We start from the raw sequence: 22,281 nt of genomic DNA on the forward strand, positions 1-22,281 counted from the left end.
CTACAGTATCCATCTTGCTATATTATGTAAAAAATAGCATTTTGCAACAAACGGTGATTCATATTTACATATTCACTTACAAATTAATTTAATCTTCAGTTAAATTTTTAATATTTAAACCCTTTATTTTACCGTTACTCCAAAAAAGGTTGAAAGTGCATTTTCACAAAAAAGTAGGCTATTATTTTGAAAATGACCGGAAATTTTTTTTTTAATGTGTGTAGATGGATGGTGAAATGATTTTTTTTTTTCGGAAAACACCCGAGCTGAAGCGGGGGTTAACGTTAGTGTATCATGAAGTGTACTCGTCGAAGCTACTTTCCATGAGCTTTTTTTTTTTAAATATATACATATCTAGAACGAGATTTAATTTAGTCGGCGGCTGTATTACGGCAGACTACGGCCCCCGCATCTGCCTGTGAATAGCGCTAGCACTCTAAGGACACGAAATGAGGCTTTACACCCGGTAAGCGGACGCATCAGGAACGTTATCTATAATGTGTATGATTTTCAGAGCATCTCGAAGAACAGGGGCACATTATGAGTTTACTGCATAACGTCAGCACGTGAATGGAAATTACACACGAGGCGTTGTAACTAGACAGTACGTTTGGCTAAAGAGGTTCAGTTAACCATCAGTCAAATATAGTTAAGCTTCGAGAAGCTAAAGCAACCATTTAAACAGGTTTGTTGGATGACTAAGTCAGTGACATTGGTCTTGTATTACCTAAGCGCTTCAGACTACTTACAGCTTTGACATTCGTGGTTATTGTGACAGCGTACGTGTCTTTGCACAGCTGGAGCTTCCAGTGTTTTGAATGCGTTTTCATAACGTGTGTATTAGACAGAGCGCAACATGTAGCTAGGTAGGCCCACAGCAGAGAGCTTGTATCCTGGATGTAGACACCCTGCTGCCGATTCCACGAGTCATTTTTCAATTCGGCATACATGTGGCATACCAATTTCAAATGTTCAGCTTGAAATGATTTAATTCTGCCAGCTGCCAGTCCCCTGCCGGGAATAGAAACCCTGTAATAAAAAGCTAGATTTAGACGTGGATGTTGACGTGACTTTGTCGCCGCATAGTAGACAGCGGCCAGTCTGCCAGGTGCGGGAATTAGAGAACGTACTGCACCTACCCTGATCATCAGGTTTGGGTGAATGCAAAACAAATGCCTCTGTGTGTTGAGATATTAAGTCATTGGTGAATTTTTTCCCCATGTGTCCCTCTTTATTCAGGCCATGTGAGGAGGGACTAAGGAAGGCCAAAATGCAAAAAGCTGTCCAGTCCAGAGAAATGATGGAGACCGAGGGAGTCGTACAAACATCTCCTTATTTGATCCAATGTTAATAAATTCAACAGCTTTGATATGGTACACGGCTGTGGAGTACAACGGTGGATAGGAGCTGCTGAAACATTTGTCACATTTGTAAAGCTGAATGAGGAACAAGAGGTGTGCACTCTTTGGATTACGTAAAAAAAAAAAAAAAAAAAGAGTAGGCGTGCTCAATCTGTGCATATAACACCGGACTAACTGAGTGAAAAGACAGCATTAGATGGAGTGACCACAGATGCAGCTATGCAAGAAGATATCTCTCCAGTGTACAGGTCCTGACAATCAACACACAACTGTGGTTCATGCCATGTGGGCTCTCGAGGGAAACATGTGGTTACTCAGCAGAAGACAAACAAGCAGATGATGTATACCTAAGAGTTCTTAGGATTTGGTCTACTCCTGTAGGACAACAAACGGCTTTCCTTTTTTTTTTTTTTTTTTTTAAAGGAAAAGGCAGGAAGCAGAAGCTCTGAGTGCTCGCCATGCCTAGGAACCGAGCCTTTTCCGAGCCAGAATACTCAGCGGAGTATTCAGCAGACTGCTCGGTGACGCTGCCCTCTGACCCCGGGCAGGCGGTTGGGCGGACAAATGAGGTCACGGTTCGGAGCTCAGGATGCTGCCTCTGCCTGCCGCGGTTCATGCGCCTCACCTTTGCGCCTGACTCTCTGGAGAACCTCTATCAGACCTACTTCAGACGGCAGAGACACGAAACCCTGCTAGTGCTCGTTGTGTTCGCGGCCCTCTTCGACAGCTACATCATTGTCATGTGTACGGTTGTCTACACCACTGACAAGATGGCTTCTGTTTTAGTGGCATCAATGGGACTGGCAGCAGATATTGTCCTCTACTTGTTGTGCCGCTTTGGGCTGCTGCCAGACCGCATCTCGAGACGGGTGGTGCCCTATGCCCTGTGGGTGCTCATAGCCGCTCAGATATTCTGCTACCTGGGTCTGAACTATGCTCGCTTCCACCAGGCTAGTGACACCGTGGGCTGGCAGGCTTTCTTCAGCTTCTCATTTTTTCTGACTCTGCCTTTAAGGCTAACACCAATCGTACTCATCACTACTGTATCCTGCGGGGTCCACACCCTGGTTCTGGGCGTCACTATCGCCCAGCAGCAGCAGGAGGACATCCAGGGGGCAGCACTTGGTAGACAGGTAAGATTTGGAATGGAGGTAGTGTGGAGGGAGTAGGGTTGGGCAGCGTTTGGATTTTAACGATTCTGATTCCAATTCTGATTCTTCCATTCAATTCCGGTTCTTCCGGTTAAGGGGTGGAGTTGAAACTGGCCACATGCCTATTTTCACAAATAAGAGGAAAGGTTAATTTTGATTCATTGGTGTTTGCAGTTTTACAGGGCTTTTTCAATGTAAAATAAAGCCTCACTAGACTGCTGCTTACTGTGCCAATAAGTTCCAATATAGAAATGATTCTACTGGAATTTTTGAAATTATTCCAAGTGGGAATCGGTTCTTGATGCCCAACCCTAGGATGGACAGGGGTTTGGTTGTCTTGAAATCCATTTACTTGTATGTAATCTCTTGTAGCCAGTACTTCACTTACATAAGTCTTTAGGACACAAAAGTAGGTTCATAGATGCAGTTGGCCAAAAGCCAACTACAGCTTCTGTTTCACATTTAGAGCTACAAAGTATGCTAGGGAATTGTAATGTACATATGATACCCGAGTTAAAGGTTTGACTCAAGTCAGTATCAAGTATGTTTTGTGTTATAACTCGTAGTAGGCATTTTGCCTTTACTTGATATAAAAGGACAGGAAAGGTGGTGAGAAAATTAGGGTTATGCAACAAGGTATTTGCCTTAGTAGGTCTGTTGCACTCAATTACATTGTTCTTTTTACATTCAAAATTTTTATTAAGGTTTTCCAGTGAAGCTTTAAATGTCTGTCATTTTTATGACGTCATTCATTGCAGTGAAAAAATCCACAGAACAAAATCCTCAATTAAAATAGTGATTCCTCTGTAATGACTTGAGTCACTTACTATAATAGTCAGGGCTCAAAATTAACTTTTTTTTCCCCAGGAGCACGTGGGCTCTTTAGAAGTTGAAAAATGTAGGAACTCTTAAAGAATTTTAGGGAATTGAATATATTTTCAGATCAGCACAAAACAGGGGAAAATGTCAATAATTGATTTGAACATATAATACTAATAACTTATAACACTTATAACTAGACCTTGATGATGCTTCAATCAGATTGTAATTTTTTTTTTGCGTGTAAAGGCATCACCATGGATGCACTGTGAACTTCGATGTTACCATGAAACAGCAAGTTGTAACTCCAACAGACATTGTCCGATCTACCCCTAATCTTTACTACATGATGTTAGTCCAGGCCTGAAGTGATTTACATGGGTCTGATGGTAAATTGGTTCAATTGTGCCCCCTACAAGATTTCAAAGAAGTAGCCCCTGCAGTGCGTTTTACCTAGACCTTACCTAAAAAATTTGGTAAGCCTTTGTATCATATCTAAACTTACATAAAAGCCTCTTGGAGCCATGCCCTAAACCCAACAGGACATTAGCTGCATTAAAATGAATGTATAAATTATGGAGATTTTGACTAATTTCAGGTTACTTTACAAACCCCTCCTACAGATTTAACCCTATTGACTTCAAAACTGGTCAGTATAATCTAAAGCCCTTGGTAAAGCTAAATTGCGAAACCTTTGCACTTGTGTCCCACGGTGTTGGCGAGGATAGATGTCAAATTACCATAACGCTGCAAAACAGGTAGTTGTTTATTTCTTCAGTGTTTCCCACAGATTAGAAAGCAATTTTTGGTGGGGGATGATTGTCATTACGCAATCATTTACATAAAGCCTAGTATACAAGGCCTGGGTCTGACCGAGGTTTCTGCCTAAAAGGAAGTTTTTCCTCGCCACTGTCGCACTGTTGCTTGCTCTGGAGGAAACTAGAACTGTTGGGTCCTTGTAAATTCCGGAGTGTGGTCTATCTGTAAAGTGTCTTGAGATAATTCTTGTTATGAATTGATACTATAAATAAAATTGAATTGAATTGAATACAAGGTAGATGGAAAGAAATAGAAATTGTTAGCCAAATAATCACAAATTTAATACAGGAATTTATTTTACCTTATAATTATTACTTAGGTAACCTACCTTTTGAAGTAAAAATAAATTCTACAAAAGTTGGGGAAAAGATCAATAAAGAATTCCCAAAGAAGGATGGCTTTCCCAGGGCCAGGCCAGCTTAGCTCACCCTGTCACTTCTCCCCTTTCTACCTGTCTGTGCACTGTGTGCAGTGCTGCTGCACATGAGGAATGATTGGAGGAGCTGCTCTTCTGCTTCTCACAAAAGAGTGTGTGTGTGTGTGTGTGTGTGTGTGTGTGTGTGTGTGTGTGTGTGTGTGTGTGTGTGTGTGTGTGTGTGTGTGTGTGTGTGTGTGTGTGTGTGTGTGTGTGTGTGTGTGTCAGAATGACGGAGGAGAGCTGGGAAAAGAAATGCAGCTGAAAGAATGCGTGTTTGAAATAGCGTTAAAACAAATAATACAACGATAATAATAAAACGAAACGCAATGTGTGGCTGCCAGTGTTGATTGTGTGTCGCACCGCCATAAATTAGTCTGTGTGGGAAACACTGAACTTGAGTGTACATTGTCCACTCTGCCCCAAATTGTTTAACCCTTAAATAGAGAACAGGCCTAAGAGCATGTATAAGTCAATAATGAGTTATAGTCATAGCGCCACCTACTGGCAACAGGAATTAAGCCCTGCTGAAAATCATTCGATTTACCTGAAATTTACATGATGTGGTTTAAACATGATATACAGCCAAATGACGTATAGTATGCTCTCTGGCGCCACATAGTGGACACAGGAAGTGGTGCACAATTTGAAATATGTAATTTCCAACTCTATATGACTATATAGAGGTAATTAAGGGGTATCTACTTTTTTTTGTGTCTAAATGACTGACCTTTCCAACCATCACAACTCTAGTTTTGGTTAAAATAAATGCATAGTTTAACAATTTATGTGTGAAAATATGTTACCTCAGCGTAGGCAACCTCAGAGCCTGGTTTGTGGCTGACGGTTACAGCGTTCACAATTAATACTGGACCAATTTTAAAGGTTGTTGTTCCCATCAGTCACATACATGCAAAAACATAGGAAAATCGGTTTCCATGTTGAAAAAAACAGTAGTTACCCTTTAAATCTAAATCTTGCGTGCAGTGTTCAAAGTCCACGGCAATACACGGCATGTGGATTGAGCATGTGTTTATGAATTATGGAGCCCTAACTTGTGCATTCTTTTTTGTTTTCAAGCTGCTGGCCAACGTAGTGATTTATGTTTGTGCCATCACTGTGGGCGTCATGTCATACTACATGGCTGACCGGAAGCATCGGAAGGCCTTTCTGGAGGCGAGACAGTCACTGGAAGTCAAACTCAACCTGGAGGAGCAGAGTCAGCAACAGGTCAGAAGGAAAATAATACAACATTCTCGTGTTTATACGTGTGAGTTTAAGGAGAAATTAACCCCAAAGTTTTGTCTGAAGTGCCTCTACCCTTAAAATTCAAAAAATGCGTCTGTGAGAAATGTATCAATATGGGCAGCGTTTGGAAGGGGGAAGCCATGCCAACTCACCCCTATGTGACCTATCCAATTCTATGTAGTTGCAGAGTCAGGGGGTGTTTTTTTTTTTTTTTTTTTACAAGCTGGAAGGGGGGTAGGTGGGCCTGATGATAAAAGCTGGCAGCATATACATCATTTCTCATCAGATCAGGGTTTTTCCTTGCCCAGAATGAGCCTTTGGGGGGACCCCAAAGTCCACTTTAATTAAGATAACATTGAAAGTTGAAAGATAAGATCATTTTTAATCGGGCTCGGCGCCCGTCAGCAGTGGGTCCTTGCTGTGCTGCCGGTCCCAGATCAGCAGGGTACAGCCTGACTCTGCAAATGGAGATCCCTTTAGTGCTAGCTTCACAGCAGAGCGTTCAGTTCCAGTCAAAACAATGCACCTTGGCGTTCTTTTCAGCGCCAGCCGCATGTGTAAATCATAGCAGCTGTGGATGAGAGAGAGATGGCCGCTGAAAATCAGACGTTTTGGTGCTGGTTATAAACCTTCCTACAAATAGCAAAATTCAATTGAAATAGTTTCAACCAGTAGGGGCAATTGCTATGTATATTTATAACAGAAAACGTAGAATTCAAATACATTGCACTAAAATGTCAACATTTGGACCTGACTCCATCAACAACACTAAATACCCACATGCATTGTTTTTCAGCTGAACAACTGAGCAACAAGTGCAAACAACTAGCAATATATATATACATTTTTTTCTTTTAAGATTATTTTTTGGGCTTTTCCGCCTTTATGTGATAGGACAGTAGGGAAATGGGAGAGAAAAGGGGAAGACATGCAAAATATTGTCATAGGTCGGATTCGAACTCTGGACCTCTGCATTGATGCAACAACCTCTCAGTATTTGTGTTCCTGCTGTACACACTGAGCCAACCCAGCCACAACAACTAGCAATTTTATTATTACTATTATTATTATTATTATTATTATTATTATTATTATTATTATTATTATAGTCCTCTGGGAAAAAAGGTAGGGGTGGTGATGGTGGGCATTAAAAAAGGTTAATCAGCAGGTTTTGGCAGAAACACTAGCGCGTTCCAGTGTTACCCACAGGTTGAGAATTGACTTGTTGTGTTGGTGGAGAATGTGACGGTGCGGTTTTTGATGGCTGGGTTCAGTAATAAACTAGTCGAACAATTTATTGAAAACAATGCCTACATAACATTAACAGATAATTTAGAAAGAAATAACTATGTACATACCAGACTAGATGATATACTGTAAATACAGAAGTGTATCCTTTGATGTGCTTTGTCAATAAAATCTGGTTGGTTTTAAATAACTTTTATGGTTCAGCAGCTGAACTGATTACTTGAAACCAAAATGTTATATGTGCTAACAACTTAAAGGAGAATTCCGGTTGATTCCAACACGTAGCTCTGTTGTTTGTACGTTTGGAGTGCTGTCAGTAAAGAGGAAAATGAAAACAATCGGTGCTGGCTACACCGTGTTATCCTCCTGCTTGAGTTAGAACCCAACAGGTGTAAAAAGGGCAAGTTTTAAATGTGTTTTTAGCCTCTAAACATGTTCATAATGTCATTACAAGTGCCCCCTATGTGAAAGTCAATGTCAATATTAACCCCTAGATTTTAACCCCTAAATTGGTAATGGTTGGCTTGACATATTGAGTCAAGGGACCCAAGGGATCTACTTTTGTTTCATGAAAACTTAAAAAGTTAGAAGCCATCCAGGCCTTTATGTCATCAAGGCACTTGAGCAGTGGACTGAGAGAGTTGCTCTTAGGGCCACATAGATCTGGCTGTCGTCAGGAAGCGTGGCATTCTATTCCACTGCTATGCTAAGTATGGAGCCAGGCGGAAGCAGAGAGAGAAGAGAAGTGGACCTAAAACTGAGCCCTGTGGGACCCCACACTGAGTCACCATATCTAACACAGAATAGAATAGAATAGAATAGAATGCCTTTATTGTCATTATAACCCCCCAGTCACGTTACTTGTGCAACAGATTAAAGCAATCCCTTTGCAGCGTTGACACAAAAAAATATAAGAATATAACAGTATAAATATCAAAAATATAAAGTCAAAGATATAAGTGTAGTGACTGTCAAGTATACATATATAAATCAGCTTGAATAAGCAGGTAGTGTTAACACTCAATAAATAATATTGCACAGTGATGGAATGAAATGATTAGTACTATATTAAGTAATAAATATTGCACAGTAATGGAGTTAATGTATTAATATTGCACTGTATGAAATGATTGCACAGATTCCAGTGTCCTATGAGGTATTATAACAGTAACAGTATAACATAATATTGCACAGTTGGACGGAATGAAGAAGACAGTCCGGGGGCCGGGGGGGGGCTGTGGAGTGGAGTCAGTGCATATGTTGATTCAGGGTCGTTATGGCCTTCGGGAAGAACTGTTCTTGATCTCGTTGGTCCGTGCTCTGATGCACCTGTAGCGCCTTCCTGAGGGCAACAGGTCAAACAGATCAGCCGGGGGGATGTCCTTTATGATGTTCTCTGCTCTGCTGAGGCAGCGGAGGTGTAGATGTCCGTCGAGGAGGAGAGGCAGCCGGTGATCTTCTGTGCTGACCTTACAACCCTCTGCAGCCTCTCCCTGTCTGCCCGGTGCAGCTGCCGTACCAGACTGTGATGCAGTAGGTCAGCAGGCTCTCGATGGATGAGCGCTAGAAGGTCAGCACAAGTTGGAGTCCAGGTCGTACTTCCTGAGGACCCTCAGGAAGTGTGGTCGCTGCTGTCCTCTGATGACCGTGTGAGGTTGGCTGACCAGGAGATGTCAGCTGAGATGAGGACACCAAACCGGAAGGTGTGGACCCTCTCCACCACTCGCCGTTGATGTACAGGGGGCTAGGCGTGTCTTGCTCTTCTTCCTGAAGTCGACGATGATCTCCTTGGTTTTCTGGTGTTCAGAGACAGGTTGTTCTCCGAACACCAAGCTGCCAAGTTCAGGACTTCCTCTCTGTAGGCTGCCTCGTCTCCCTTTGAGATAGTCCGACCACTGTGGTGTCGTCAGCAAACTTGACGATGAGGTTGTTTGGGTTGTGGGTCACTGCAGTCGTGGGTGTAGAGGCAGTACAGGAGGGGGCTCAGCACGCAGCCCTGTGGGGACCAGTACTCAACATACGAGTGGAGGAAGGTGGGGGCCCAGTCTCACCGTCTGCGGCCGTTGGTGGAAAAGTCCTTTATCCAGGCCAAGTGAGAGGGGGGAGGCCTAGAGTGACTAGTTTGGATATGAGAAATGTCCGGATGATTGTGTTAAGCGGAGCTGTAATCCACAAGAGCATCCGGACGTAGCTCTGCTGCTGCTCCAGGTGGCTCAGTGCAGAGTGGAGAGCTACTGCATGGCATCTCTGTGGATCTGTTTGTGCGGTAGGCAAACTGATAGGGGTCCAGATCTGGGGGGAGGTGTCCTTGAGTGTTGGAGAACAAGTCTCTCGAAGCACTTCATGATTACCGGGGTGAGGGCCACAGGACGGTAATCATTTAGGCTGGTGATGAAAAAAAGAAAGTGCAACCTTCCAAATAGGACCTGAACCAGCTGAGAGCTACGCCCTTGATGCCTACCCACTGCTCCACACTGTGTCAAATGCAGCAGTTGGATCAAGAAGCACCAAAATCCCAGGAGTCAGTAGCTAAAAATATATAATTAAATGCCTTTTTAAAAGAGCTGTTTTGGTGCTTCAAGAGTGTTGTGTTCTTCCAAAAAGGCCATTAGTTGACTGTAGACCAACTTTTCAAGTATTTTAGATAGGAAAGGTAGTTTAGATATAGGCCTGAAATCTGCTAGATCTGCAGGATTGGGTCCAGGTTTCTTTAATTAGAGGTTGTACTACTGCATGTTTAAAATTTCCAAGGACCACACCTGAGGAAAGGCTACTATTAACAACTGCAAAAAAAGATGGACACATAGGGAAAACATCCTTAAAAAGTTGAGGAGGGACAGTGGAAGTGACCAACAATCTTCTGTAGTGCAGACTGAGTAACAGGTTCAAACTTTACAAAAACAGCAGAGCAGACAACAAAGATGGAGGAATCATAAGTAGAAGGTAACATTTTAGCCCCAACAGAATGACCTTCTCAGTAAAAAAAAGTGAAGAAATTGTTCACACACAGCATGAGAGGCGTCAACACAGGTAGTTGGTTGGCCATTAACAACAGAGTCAATAGTTTTAAACAGCAGACATGGTGCTGTTCCTGATATGATATAAACATATGGTTTAGAAACAGCACCATGTCTTAAAGCAACCATGGGCTTAGTGGCCAACAGTGGAACTGCACCCTGCTGGCCCAGAAAGACTTTTCCCATAGGCTTTGCATGGTGAAAGAAACTTCTATATTTCAGCGGATAATTGTTTTTGGAGTACCAGCCCGAGCGCTTAAAGGGTCCTTTTTTAACATTTTTAACTTTCACTAGTAGCCAAATCCAGAGTTATTAACCTAGGCGTTATGAACGTGCATAATGAACGTGAGCAGACCCGTGGGAATGCGCCCGCCAACGTTGGCCTGCACTGCGCAAGCTCATATGACGGTTCTCCTGAGGTCCTTAGCTGTAATGGATATAGCTTATGGCTGTAATTCACTATGTGTTCTATTAATACATCCATGGTATTATAGTTATGATACATCCAAAAGATGTATGTATGTATGTATGTATGTATGTTATAAAGCATACACACCATACCTCAACCTGGCCACCTATAACTTAGTTGCGCACTTGATCTCTGCACAAACTTTGCGGAAAGTTCAGACCTGAAAGCGCGCCAATAAAAATGGCAGTTAAAGACGGTGTTCCCGCAAAGAAATCAAAGTATAGCTGTAAATTTCAACAGTGTTGGAATTTGGAACAATTTAAATGCATCTTACCTCATCATATCTACAACCTCCACACTTTTTGTAAGGTGTGTCGCATTGATTTTAATGTAGTGCACGGCTGGGAAAATGACATTACCCAGCACATTAAAACACAGCGGCACCATTACACACAAGAGGCAGATAAGGGCACACAGTCGATTTCATCCTTCAAAATAAACCACAACAGTTTGGCTTCAAAGTACACTTTGTCCAAGAGGGCACAGAGCAGAACATTTCCAAAAAAAAGTGAGCACATATTCATGTTTACAAAACATACTGATGTTAACCAAAGAGAGACAGGCATTGATGCTCAAGGAAAGATGAAAAATGATTAAGGATCCTAATTTAACAATCTGAAACGCAAGTATCACGCGCCAAATGCAAGTAGCTTTGTGGGCGGATCTCGCTGTTGCTGTTATACCGGTGGGATAAATGACTCTTGCGCCAGACGCAAATCTAAAATGGGTTGGTCTGAAGTAGCTGCATTACTCATAGGTGTGGTTCGGGCGTAACATGCAATAAACCAATCGTTTTTATTTTCTGAAGACGGGTAGGTTCGACAGTAAGTACAGTGCATGGACTGGTCGTCTGTAAGGTAGGCTATAGGGTTGTGCCGATGGACGATATCATATCATCGCCACCATTGTAATGCCACCCCCTCTGCGCCTCAGCTTGTACACAGTGGTCTTGAGCGAGAGAGAAAAGGCGTTAACGTGGAACGCTATCACACTTTCCTTTATCCCCTCAGTGGACTCTACTGTGGATCCTACTGTGTGCGTGCATCAATAAGTAAGTATGTCTGACAATGTTATGTAAGATTTATGAATGTACGTTAGCAACAGGAGGCTAATTCACGAGGGTGCTGTTTTATGTAAATGGTCTGTTCATATACAGTCCCTGACAAAAGTCTTGTCGCTTATCTATTTTGTAGAAACACCTGCTATTAACATGACTTTTAATTAATCAATTGGTGTAAGAAATAGCTCATATGAAAAGCTAAAACCCTCCCAAATGATGTTCAATGCACTGAAATAAATTAGTTTCACTAAAAAAAGATTATATTAAACAAGACAGAAAGGTCAAATTTTGGCAAGACAAAAGTTTTGTCGCCTACACATACATTGAACAATTTACTACAATACTAAAAATGTCAGCAAATTAAATAGTGGTGCTGTATGAAGTCATCAGGAATTGCTAGGAAGCAGTCCTGCTGCCTCCCAGAGTTCATACATATCTTTGGTTTGGTCTTCCATGCTTCCTCTTTCATCCTACCCCACATGCTCAATGATGTTCATGTCTGGTGACTGGGCCGGCCAATCCTGGACCATCTTGATCTTCTCCTTGAGGAACTTTGAAGTGAGATGGAAGTATGCATGGAGCACCATCCTGCTGGAGAATTTGGCCTTTTATGGTGGGAAAGAGGTAGCTAAGATTCTTGGTATTTGAGAACTATGATGTTGCCTTCCCCTGCAGATCTCTCGCACACCCCATTCTGGATTAACCCAGACCATGATTTTTCCGCCACCAAACTTCACTGTTTTCTGGGTGAATCTTGGATCCATGCGGCTCCAGTAGGTCTCCTGCATATTTGCTGCAACTGTGTGTTAATTCAACAGAAGATTATCTGAAAAATCCACTTTCTTCCTCTTCTCCAGCCCATCCTTTTAGCAGGCTGTGGGCTTGGCAAATGCCACATGTTTTTCAATTGTCTTTTGTTTAGTGCTGGCTTCGGGACTGATTTGACCATGGAGGCCATTTCGAGACAGATCCGACAAACCGTTCTGGTTGACCAGGGACTTCAGGGGACCAGGTCTGGTGGAGCTCTGCTGCAGTGGAAAATGGGCTGGCCTGGATTTTCGAGCCAACAAACTGGTCTCTCGAGCGTTGTCTTGCGGGGTCTGCCTGACCTGGGCTTGTCAAAAACCTCTCCAGTGTCTCAAAGTTTTTTTAATCCTCTGCTTGACGCTGAGACACATTGAAGGTGTCTGCCACATCAGCAGTGGATCTGGTCTTCAGCCTCTTGATAATCAAAACTTTAGTCTCAGGGTGAATCTTAGGCATGTTTGCAGATGTCTAGTTGCAGTTGATGTGAAGGTCTAGTGTACTGGGTGTGTTTTTATACACACCTGAGACCTAATTGATCCATTATAGTCACAGGTGAATTTCATATGACAAGGCGACAACACTTACAGTGGTGTGAAAAGTGTTTTGCCCCCTTCTCCTTTCCTGTTCCTTTTGCATGTTTGTCACACTTAAATGTTTCGGAACATCAAACCAATTTGAACATAGTTAAGGACACAACAAGTAACACAAAATGCAATTTGTAAATGAAGGTGTTTATATTAAAGGTGAAAAAAATCCAAACCATCATGGCATGTGTGAAAAAGTAATTGCCCCCCCTGTTAAACATACATAACTTGGTTGTCCAACTGAGTTCAATTTCTCTAGCCACACCCAGGCCTGATTATTGCCACACCTGTTCACAATCAGGCATCACTTAAATAGGAGCTGCTTGACACAGTAAGGTCCACCAGAAGATCCTTAAAGTACACATCATGCCGAGACCCAAAGAAATCGGAACAATTGAGAAGAAAGTAATTGAGATCTATCAGTCTGGAAAGGGTTATAAAGACAGTTCCAAAGCTTTGGGAATCCAGCGAACCACAGGTAGAGTGAGACCATTATCCACAAATGGCGAAGACATGGAACAGTGGTGAACCTTCCGGAGTGCCGGGCCGCCCACCAAATTACCCCAAGAGCGCAGCGACGACATCCAAGAGGTCACAAAAGACCCCACAACAACGTCCAAAGAACTGCAGGCCTCACTTGCTCAGTTAAGGTCAGCGTTCATGCCTCCCCATCAGGAAAGACTGGGCAAAAAATGGCCTGCATGGCAGAGTTCCAAGGAGAAAACCACGCTGAGCAAAAAGAAACATCAAAGCTCATCTCAATTTCTCCAAAACACCATCTGTGATCCCCAAGCACTTTTGGGACAACATTCTGTGGACCGATAGACAAAAGTGGGAACCTTTGGAAGGTGTGTGTCCAAGTATATCTGGCGTAGAAGGAACACGCATTTCATAAAAGAACATATACCAACAGTAAAAATATGGTGGTGTAGTGTGATGGTTGGGGCTTTTTGCTGCTTCAGGACCTGGAAGACTTGCCGTGATAAAAGGGAACTATGAATTCTGCTGTCTACCAACGAGATCCTGAAGGAGAATGTCCGACCAGCTGTTCGTGTACTCAAGCTGAACAAACTTGGGTCTGCAGCAGGACAATGATCCTAAACACACCAGCAAGTCCACCACCGAATGCTGAAGAAAAACAAAATGAAGACTTTGGAGTGGCCTAGCCAAAGTCTGACCTGAATCCTATTGAGATGTTGTGGTATGACTTAAAAAAAAGGCCGTTCATGCTCGAAAACAACCTCTTAAGGTAACTGAATTAGGACAATTCTGCAAAGATGATGGGCCAAATTCCTCCAGACGCTGTTAAAAGCCTCATTGACGTTATCGCAAACGCTTGGTTGCAGGTGTGCTGCTAAGGGTGGCCCAACCAATATTAGGTTTAGGGGGCAATCACTTTTCACACCATGGCCATGAGGTTTGGATTTTTTTTTCACCTTTAATAAATAACACCTTCATTTACAAATTGGCATTTTGTGTTTACTTGTGTTGTCCTTGACTATTGTTTAAATGGTTTGAGTTCCGAAACACTATAAGTGTGAGACAAACCAGCAAAGGACAGGAAATGAGGAAGGGGGCAAAACACTTTTTCACACCACTGTATGTCTTTGCAAAAATTGACTCAATCAATTCAATTTTATTTATAGTATCAATTCATAACAAGAGTTATTCAGACACTTACAGATAGACCACACTCCAGAATTTACAAGGACCCAACAGTTCTAGTAGTTTCTCCAGATGCAAGCAACAGTGCGACAGTGGCAAGGAAAAACTTCCTTTTAGGCAGAAAAACTCGGTCAGACCAGGCTCTTGGTAGGCGGTGTCTGACGGGCCGGTTGGGGTTAGAATGAAGGGTGGCAATAACACAAATAGAAAAAATTAGTAGTTTGTAGCGTTCTTTGTAGTAGTTCATGGCATAGCGGAAGCTCATTACTGGGCTTTACCACAGCTGTGAATATTAGAATACTTTTTGACAGTTTCTTTTTGCACTGAAACATTATTACAAAAGCTGTTGGGATTAAAATGGGCCATTTCTTGTAAATAAATCTTGATTAGAAATATATTTCAGAGGCTTCAGGTCAATTTGTACACAAGCGACAAGACTTTCGTCAGGGACTTTCGTCAGGCTGCTGTACAAGGTGCCACCTGCTCATCAGATAAACAATCTTACACACACTCACACTCCGATGGTGCAACATTGGGGGCAACTTGGGTTTTTTTGTCTTGCCCAAGGACACTTCGACATGGGACTGCAGGGATCGAACCACCAACCTTCCGATTGGCATTACCACTGAGCCTCAGCCGCCCATGTGCGAGCTAATATTGCGCATCTGTTAATGCGCGCTGCAAGAGTTATGATTCTGTTTATTGAATGTGTTATTCAGTGCAAATATAACAGATAATGTGGTTTAATCTCAGTAATGATGGTATATTAGGGTATTTTTTTTCAAGGCTTTTCCATTTTTATTAAAGTGACAGTGGATAGACATGAAGAGGGAGAGAGATGTGGGATGACATGCAGCAAAGGGACGCAGGTCGGATTCAAACCCGGGGCGCTGCAGTACTCAGCCAAAATGGGGCGCACGCTCTTACTGGGTGAGCTAGAGGACGCCCCGCTATATTAGGTTATCACTGTGGCTCTGTTAAACACATTTTATTTCTCTGATTCATGGCTTCGTCCTAGGCACTCCCTCTCTTCAGCCATTCTCTAGCTCACTCGTTGTGCTTGCAGGCACACATTAAGCCTCTGTCTATCTGCCATTTCAACCAGTTAACAGTTTGTAACCTAGAGATAAAACGGATTAAGGATCCTTTTATTTCTATAGTTTGTAGCTGACTTTACAAGCTGACCTCTCTATTGGCTGCTGAAACAGGTGACATCCCTTACTTTCTTAAACCAGCCTCTGCGAAATGGTTTGATATTGCATTTACATAAATATATATATATATATATATATATTTTATGATTTAAATTTTTTTATTTTTAGCATTTTTATTTTTTTTCATTTGTCTTTTTAAAATGAAAAGTCAAGTGGAGGTTGCAATTTCAAGATTAGAAATTGCATTTTCTTTTTCTTTTTTTAAAGATTATTTTTGGGGCATTTCTGCCTTTTAATTTTTGACGGGACAGCTAGGTGAGAAAGGGGAGAGAGAGGGGAAGGACATGCGGAAAACTGCCACAGGTCGGACTCGACCCCCAGGCCTCTGCACCGAGGCACAAACCCTGAAGTACATGTGCACCTGCTCCGACACTGATCCAACCTGGCCACTAGAAATTGCATTTTAATTTTACTTGTGACCCATGTATTGTAAAACATAAATGGAAATTAGGCTTTATTGTTTATATTGCCTTTACATTTGAAAAATGTTGTCCACTTTAGATCATCTCTTTGAAAATGTCAAATTGTTTTAAAATCATAAAATTGTATAATCATTTTAATATAGTCATAGAACGCCAATACAAGTTGCAAATGAAAATTGGATAGTTACATTTTAATTCATACTCAAACACATTTGTGGAAAATTATGATGCAATTATGGAATTACATTTTCAAATTCACATTATCATTTTGAATAAGTCCACTATAGGCTTCCATACTCCAAGAGAGTACAGTGCTAAAAAAAATTTTTTTGTTTCACATGTCACTACTATTGTCGTTTTAAAATGTTCAATATTTATTACATATCTATTTTGTAATTGTTTTTTAATTATGTAACTGTTTCCACTACTGGTGAGTATTCTATAATGTTGACATGTTAAAATAAAGGAGTTAATGTTTAAGTATTATAGTTCTATTTATTTTTTTACACACCGTGGTATCAAGTATTGAGTACTTTTGGTATTGTGACATCCCTGCTACCAACAAAAGGCACAAAATAAGCTTTTTGCTAACAATGCAGTAAACACTGTAAATAAACACACTAATGTAATGGTAGGTGTTAGCTTGTTGATGCTACATAGGCCTTAGCTTTGGTTGATAATACATTAACAAGTGGATTTTTTTTTTAAACTACTCACAGGGCCTTGTCATTATTTCCATCACTTTAAAAACCAAAGATTCCCTATAACTTCTGAACTGTCTGGCGGTGCTCCCTGTCTGAGAATATAAACAAAGTGATGTGGCTGTGCCAGAGGGCAAATTGATGATGTTATGGTGGCAAAAAAATGAACACAAAATTGGATGATATGGAGATTTAATTTGATTTAACTTTACTAATGATGGGCTTATCCAGCCACAGCTGCATTAATGCAACAACAGCAAAAAAACAACAACCTTCATTTAGGCTCTTTCTCCAGAGGGGCACTCAGCCAATCAAGGCAAACAGGCTATTGTCCGGGCAACAATAGCCCTTACCTGTGCACGTCCCTGGCAGGCAGTCAGTCAGCAGGCCACAATGTGTTATTGTGCAATGCCGTCCCAACTCTCCTGCCCTCCTGAAGGTGTATTATTAAAACTCATCCTGGAGGCGTTACGTTTGACTGAACCTTTAAGGTAAACGAGGGTATTGTGGGTGCCATAAATATGCTAAAGCCTAGTTCAGCCTATCACTCTCTCTGGGAAGTATGCTAAAGTCTGGCTGGCCCACCAACCTCCGAAAGGAGACAGTCCCAAGACAAAACATTTCCTTATCATGCAGCTGTCTACACTCGTATCTATAGAGAGACAAACATTATTATACATGAACAAGTTTGGTTATTAGAGACTGGCTGAATATTCTCGTCCCCTGACCTGTGACCTATGAATGACCTGATGCTGTCTAAGCTGTCCCTTTACTCTCATCATACCACAACTTGGTGTTCCTGCAAATTCCACCACAGATATGACGTTGGTGTCACTGCGTAACAAACCTAGGGAAAAACTTGAATATTCTGTTACATAGACTGAAGAATGCTTTTTATGGTCAAAAATCCACTGTAGCATAGTGGGTAGCATCAAAGTGATGGGCCCTGTAGAAAGGCATTTTCTATGTCAGCTGTGTATGATGTCCCTGTGTATCTTTCTTTGTCATCTACAGGAACGTCTGCTACTCTCCATCCTTCCAAAGCACATAGCAGATGAGATGCTTCAGGACATGAAGAAGGAGCCCAGTCAGAAAGAGATGCAGCAGTTCAACACCATGTATATGTACAGGCACGAAAACGTCAGGTAACTGATTATCTCTGTAGGCTTTTGACATTGAGGGTGCTGTATGTCTGACCTGAACAATTTAGTTTTTAGCCTTACATTAATATTTAACATTAATTTTGTCTAGTTGATTTTTTTGATTGTTTATGCAGCAAGGGTATTCTCAAAGTGGTGTCTAGCTATGTACAAGATCCTTGAGAGGGTTCCAGAGGCTCCCCAGCAAAGTCAGAGACACCATAAATTCTTAAATCCAAGCCATTAATGTTAAGTGAACCGAGTACTAAGTAGTTTTCTGTTATCAGACGTCTGATAGATGGCAGAGAAGGGCACGCCCTCTGAGGAAACTTTTTTTTTGTATTGTAGATTTGGTAGCTCATCAGTCACAACAAGCCTAAACATAAAGGGCCCTATCTTGCACCTGGCGCAGCGCAAAGCCCGACACAAGTGTCACTGCTAGATTAAGACCGACACAGTTGTCAATTTCCCGTCCAGCGCCCGCGTTGTTTAAATAGAAAATGCTCCTGCGCCCATCTGTGCGCCTATGCACACGCTGGTCTTACAGAGAGGTGTGTTCAGGTGCAAACTTGGCGTATTGCTATCTTGACACAGCAGTGATCACGCCAAGGCCTAAAGAGCTGTTAATGATAAACAAGATAACAAGATGTTGGTGTTGAGATAATTCAGCTACTTAAAAGATAGGGTTACGATTTTTCAAGTCCGTCTTAAAACAGTAGTCAGGTGCCTATATGAACACTAAAACACTGTAATCGTTCATACTGGAGATTTATTCTTGATGTGCTTTCCAAGATAAAGTTTGTAATGTATTTTTGCATAGAGAGAGGGTTGTGGATTTTTTTCTGGTCAGTATTAACAGAAGGAATGAAGCTTCATCATCCAATAAAGGATGAATGCAAACCCTTACAGTCTCATAGGTTGTTCAGACCTGACATAAACATGCATCTTTGTTCATCCGATCACAAGTTAACAGCTCTAAATTTGTCAGTTCACACCTGTCATTAGTCTCCAAATGCGTCTTGAGTGGCCCTTTGGTATTGGATCTCACTTTCCCGCTTTATATTCAAATAAACGTGCATGATTTCTGTTTTCATAAACAGAAATACATATTTAAATGACAAATCAGTTGTTGTGTGTTTAGATAACTGCTGTTTCTCACCCAAATCATTTATTATTACAGAAACGTGTGTAAAACGGGCTTACTACAGTCTATTTCTGTGGGCCGATGGGTGTACTTTTCTCTGACGCCAGTATGTGGGTAATATGTTTGTAAATTTAAGGTTATTTTCTACGGTGCCCAGGGACTCCATATTGCAGACACGACCACTTTTGCCAGGCAACAGTGGCTCACAGAGCTTTAGACAGCCAGGGATAAGAGCATGAGGGCGGGTGTCAGATCTATACAGAGCACCGGAACAAAACAACTGACACATCACCAATAGTATGATAATAACATCCAAAACACAGGATTCAGTCTCAGTGCTTTCTACAACATGAAAAAATACAACAATGGCCAAAATAGCATACATACATCTACCAGTTGTTGTGGACACAGCCTGCGAATGAGTATGTATTTCCACATAAGCAAAGGATGTCAGTAGGCAGCAGGCGTTCCTTCAGTTTGGTCCAGGACACATTCCCCTACACGTTGCTAAAAGAATGTTGCCATAGACTACTTCGGAATGTGATCTGAGTGATCAGATTGCAATGCGTCCTGGGTGCTTCACACCTGTACTTAGAGCTGTCCACTTGTGATTGGATCACTCCGGATGGATGTTAATACTAGGCCTGAATGGGGCCCATAACACTAGCAATTAGACCCTTCCCCTGGAATGAGTAGTTAGGCACACAAATATTTGACATGGCTTGTTTAAGCTGAATTAAAAAGTTCTGTAGTGTCAACACCTGAAGCTGTGAAAAGATTAAATCAAAGTTTATCTTATCTCCGCCACCTGATGCTATTGGATTATTATCCAATAAATATTCAGCATCACTCTGCTGCCTCCTGTGTTGGCTGCTCTCGATTTCAGTGGGGTTCCCCAACCTGGCTGCTACGTAACAAGGATGCTGACTTAGCCCAATGGAGTGCAGCCAGTCAACATTTAAGATTCCAGTTTTCCAAAAAGTGACAGGCTTGTCGCAAATTCCAACAATATAGTGCTGCAACTAACTATTCTTTCCATTATTGATTAATCTGTTGATTATTTTCTTGATTGACCGATTAGTTGTTTTGTCTATAAAATGTCAGAAAATTGTGAAAAAGTTGGTCCAATTTTTACCAAAGCCCAAGAGGGCGTCCTCAAATGTGTTTTGTCTACAACTCAAAGATATTTAGTTTACTGTCAAAGAGAAGTGATGAAACTAGAAAATATTCACATTTAAGGAGCTGGATTTAAAGAAAAAGTACAATTTTCATTAAAAAAAAAAGACTTAAATCGATGAAACAATTATCAAAAATAATTGCTGATTAATTTAATAGTTGACAACTAATCGATTAATCTTTGCAGCTCTATAATAATATCACTGTGCAAGAAGGTTACTGTTTATGTGACTGAACAGCAGGATATCAGTACTAATGTTCCATCTTGTATCTGTCTCTTGTTGTCCAGTATTTTGTTTGCAGACATCGTAGGCTTCACACAGCTATCATCGTCCTGCAGCGCTCAGGAGCTGGTCAAACTGCTCAATGAGCTCTTTGCTCGCTTTGACAAACTGGCTGCAGTGAGTTTCACACTGTTTCCCCACAACAATGATCTAATGACATTTACATCAAAATACAAGAAATGATCAAATATTCTTACTGTTATTTAGACACAGACATAATATCTTTTATTTGAATAATTTATCAACTACCTGAACTGGACTGAGTACAAAGAACTCAGCAGGGGCTGGCATTGTGATTGTGCTAGAGAGAGTCCGACAGAGCAGATAAGAAAAGGTGGATGACAATGAAAAAAATAGTATTTATTTGAACTACCTTTTACTGTTTTTTGACAACTATACTGCATGTTGACACACACAGACAGTGTTTAATGACAGCGGTGCTTTCTCGTTTGGTTTTAATTTTTGTTAATGAATTTATCACTTCAGCTGAGGCATTTTTTCCAAACAGGCTTAGCGGCTTGATATTTATAAACGTTAAAGTATAGATTTAATTAGTGGGGGGGTCTTGCCGGCAGTAATGTTATAGTGTTGGAAGTTAACACACAGCCCTTAACGTTACAAAACCAGACCGGGTGCCTTATACGATATAGTGCCAGGCTTTTGTGTCAGCAAAAAAAATGTCTTTTTATTGAGTTTCATCTTAACAAAATGCTCTGAGTGAATTCAAGCTAGACTTTTATTGTAAAAGGTAGACACAGAAGATGTGAAGCCAGCATCGTGCCAGCATTTATTTTCCGAAACCTTCATTATGCGGTTATTTAGTTTCAATCATATTTATTCATATTTATTGTTTTCCAAACTGCTCCAGATCCCAAACACTAAGTTTATTGGGTACCCAGCAATAAACCCCACCAAGTGTGAAGTAGAACAGACAAACGGTTCTCAAGATAGTCAAAAGACAACAACACATATTTCAATGGCAAGCCTATTTCGTTATCACAGAACAATTACGGTTGTGAGTAGAATTGGAAAAGCTGAAAATCCGCGCAGGGAGGTTGGCCGGGATGGTGGATGGGTCAAACAACACAGGACTTTCATCCTGGAGACCGAGGATTGTGTCTTGCCGTTCCTTTCCGTGTTTTTCTCTTTCTAACCATAACTTTCCTGTTGTTGTGGCTGGCATGTGACGTTTCGTTTCACCGTTGTTGCGTGCCACAGAGACTGCGTATTGTGTTCCTGCACCCGGGGATCTCGTGTGTGGCGGTCCGTCCTGTTGTTGTGGCCGGCGTGTGGCGTTTCATTTTCCCGTTGTTTCGTGTCCCTGCGCCTGGGATTGCATCTCGTGTGTGGTGGTCCATCCCATTTTTTTGGCCGGCGTGTGGCGTTTATTTCCCCGTTGTTGCGTCCCCCAGTGACCGTGGATCGTGACCTGCATGTAGCGGTTTGTCCCACTGTTGTTGCGTCCCCCAGTGACCGTATCGTGACCTGCATGTAGCGGTTCGTCCCACTGTTGTTGCGTCCCCCAGTGACTGTGGATC

The 22,281-nt window shown here is 41.7% G+C and overlaps 1 protein-coding gene across 1 annotated transcript in view; it reads left to right on the forward strand.

Annotated features, from left to right (window-relative positions):
- The first annotated feature begins 226 nt into the window (after positions 1-226).
- LOC116686433 (adenylate cyclase type 3) overlaps positions 227-22,281 on the forward strand; it is a 66,948-nt gene continuing 44,893 nt past the window's right edge. The window contains exons 1-5 of the mRNA XM_032511437.1: positions 227-466; positions 1,240-2,494; positions 5,646-5,795; positions 18,015-18,145; positions 20,749-20,860. Coding sequence (XP_032367328.1) covers positions 1,820-2,494; positions 5,646-5,795; positions 18,015-18,145; positions 20,749-20,860 — 1,068 coding nt within the window. The 5' untranslated portion in view covers positions 227-466; positions 1,240-1,819. The remainder of the gene's footprint in view (positions 467-1,239; positions 2,495-5,645; positions 5,796-18,014; positions 18,146-20,748; positions 20,861-22,281) is intronic.

The sequence above is a fragment of the Etheostoma spectabile genome, unplaced genomic scaffold (genome assembly GCF_008692095.1).
Source record: "Etheostoma spectabile isolate EspeVRDwgs_2016 unplaced genomic scaffold, UIUC_Espe_1.0 scaffold376, whole genome shotgun sequence".
NCBI classification, from domain to species: domain Eukaryota; kingdom Metazoa; phylum Chordata; class Actinopteri; order Perciformes; family Percidae; genus Etheostoma; species Etheostoma spectabile.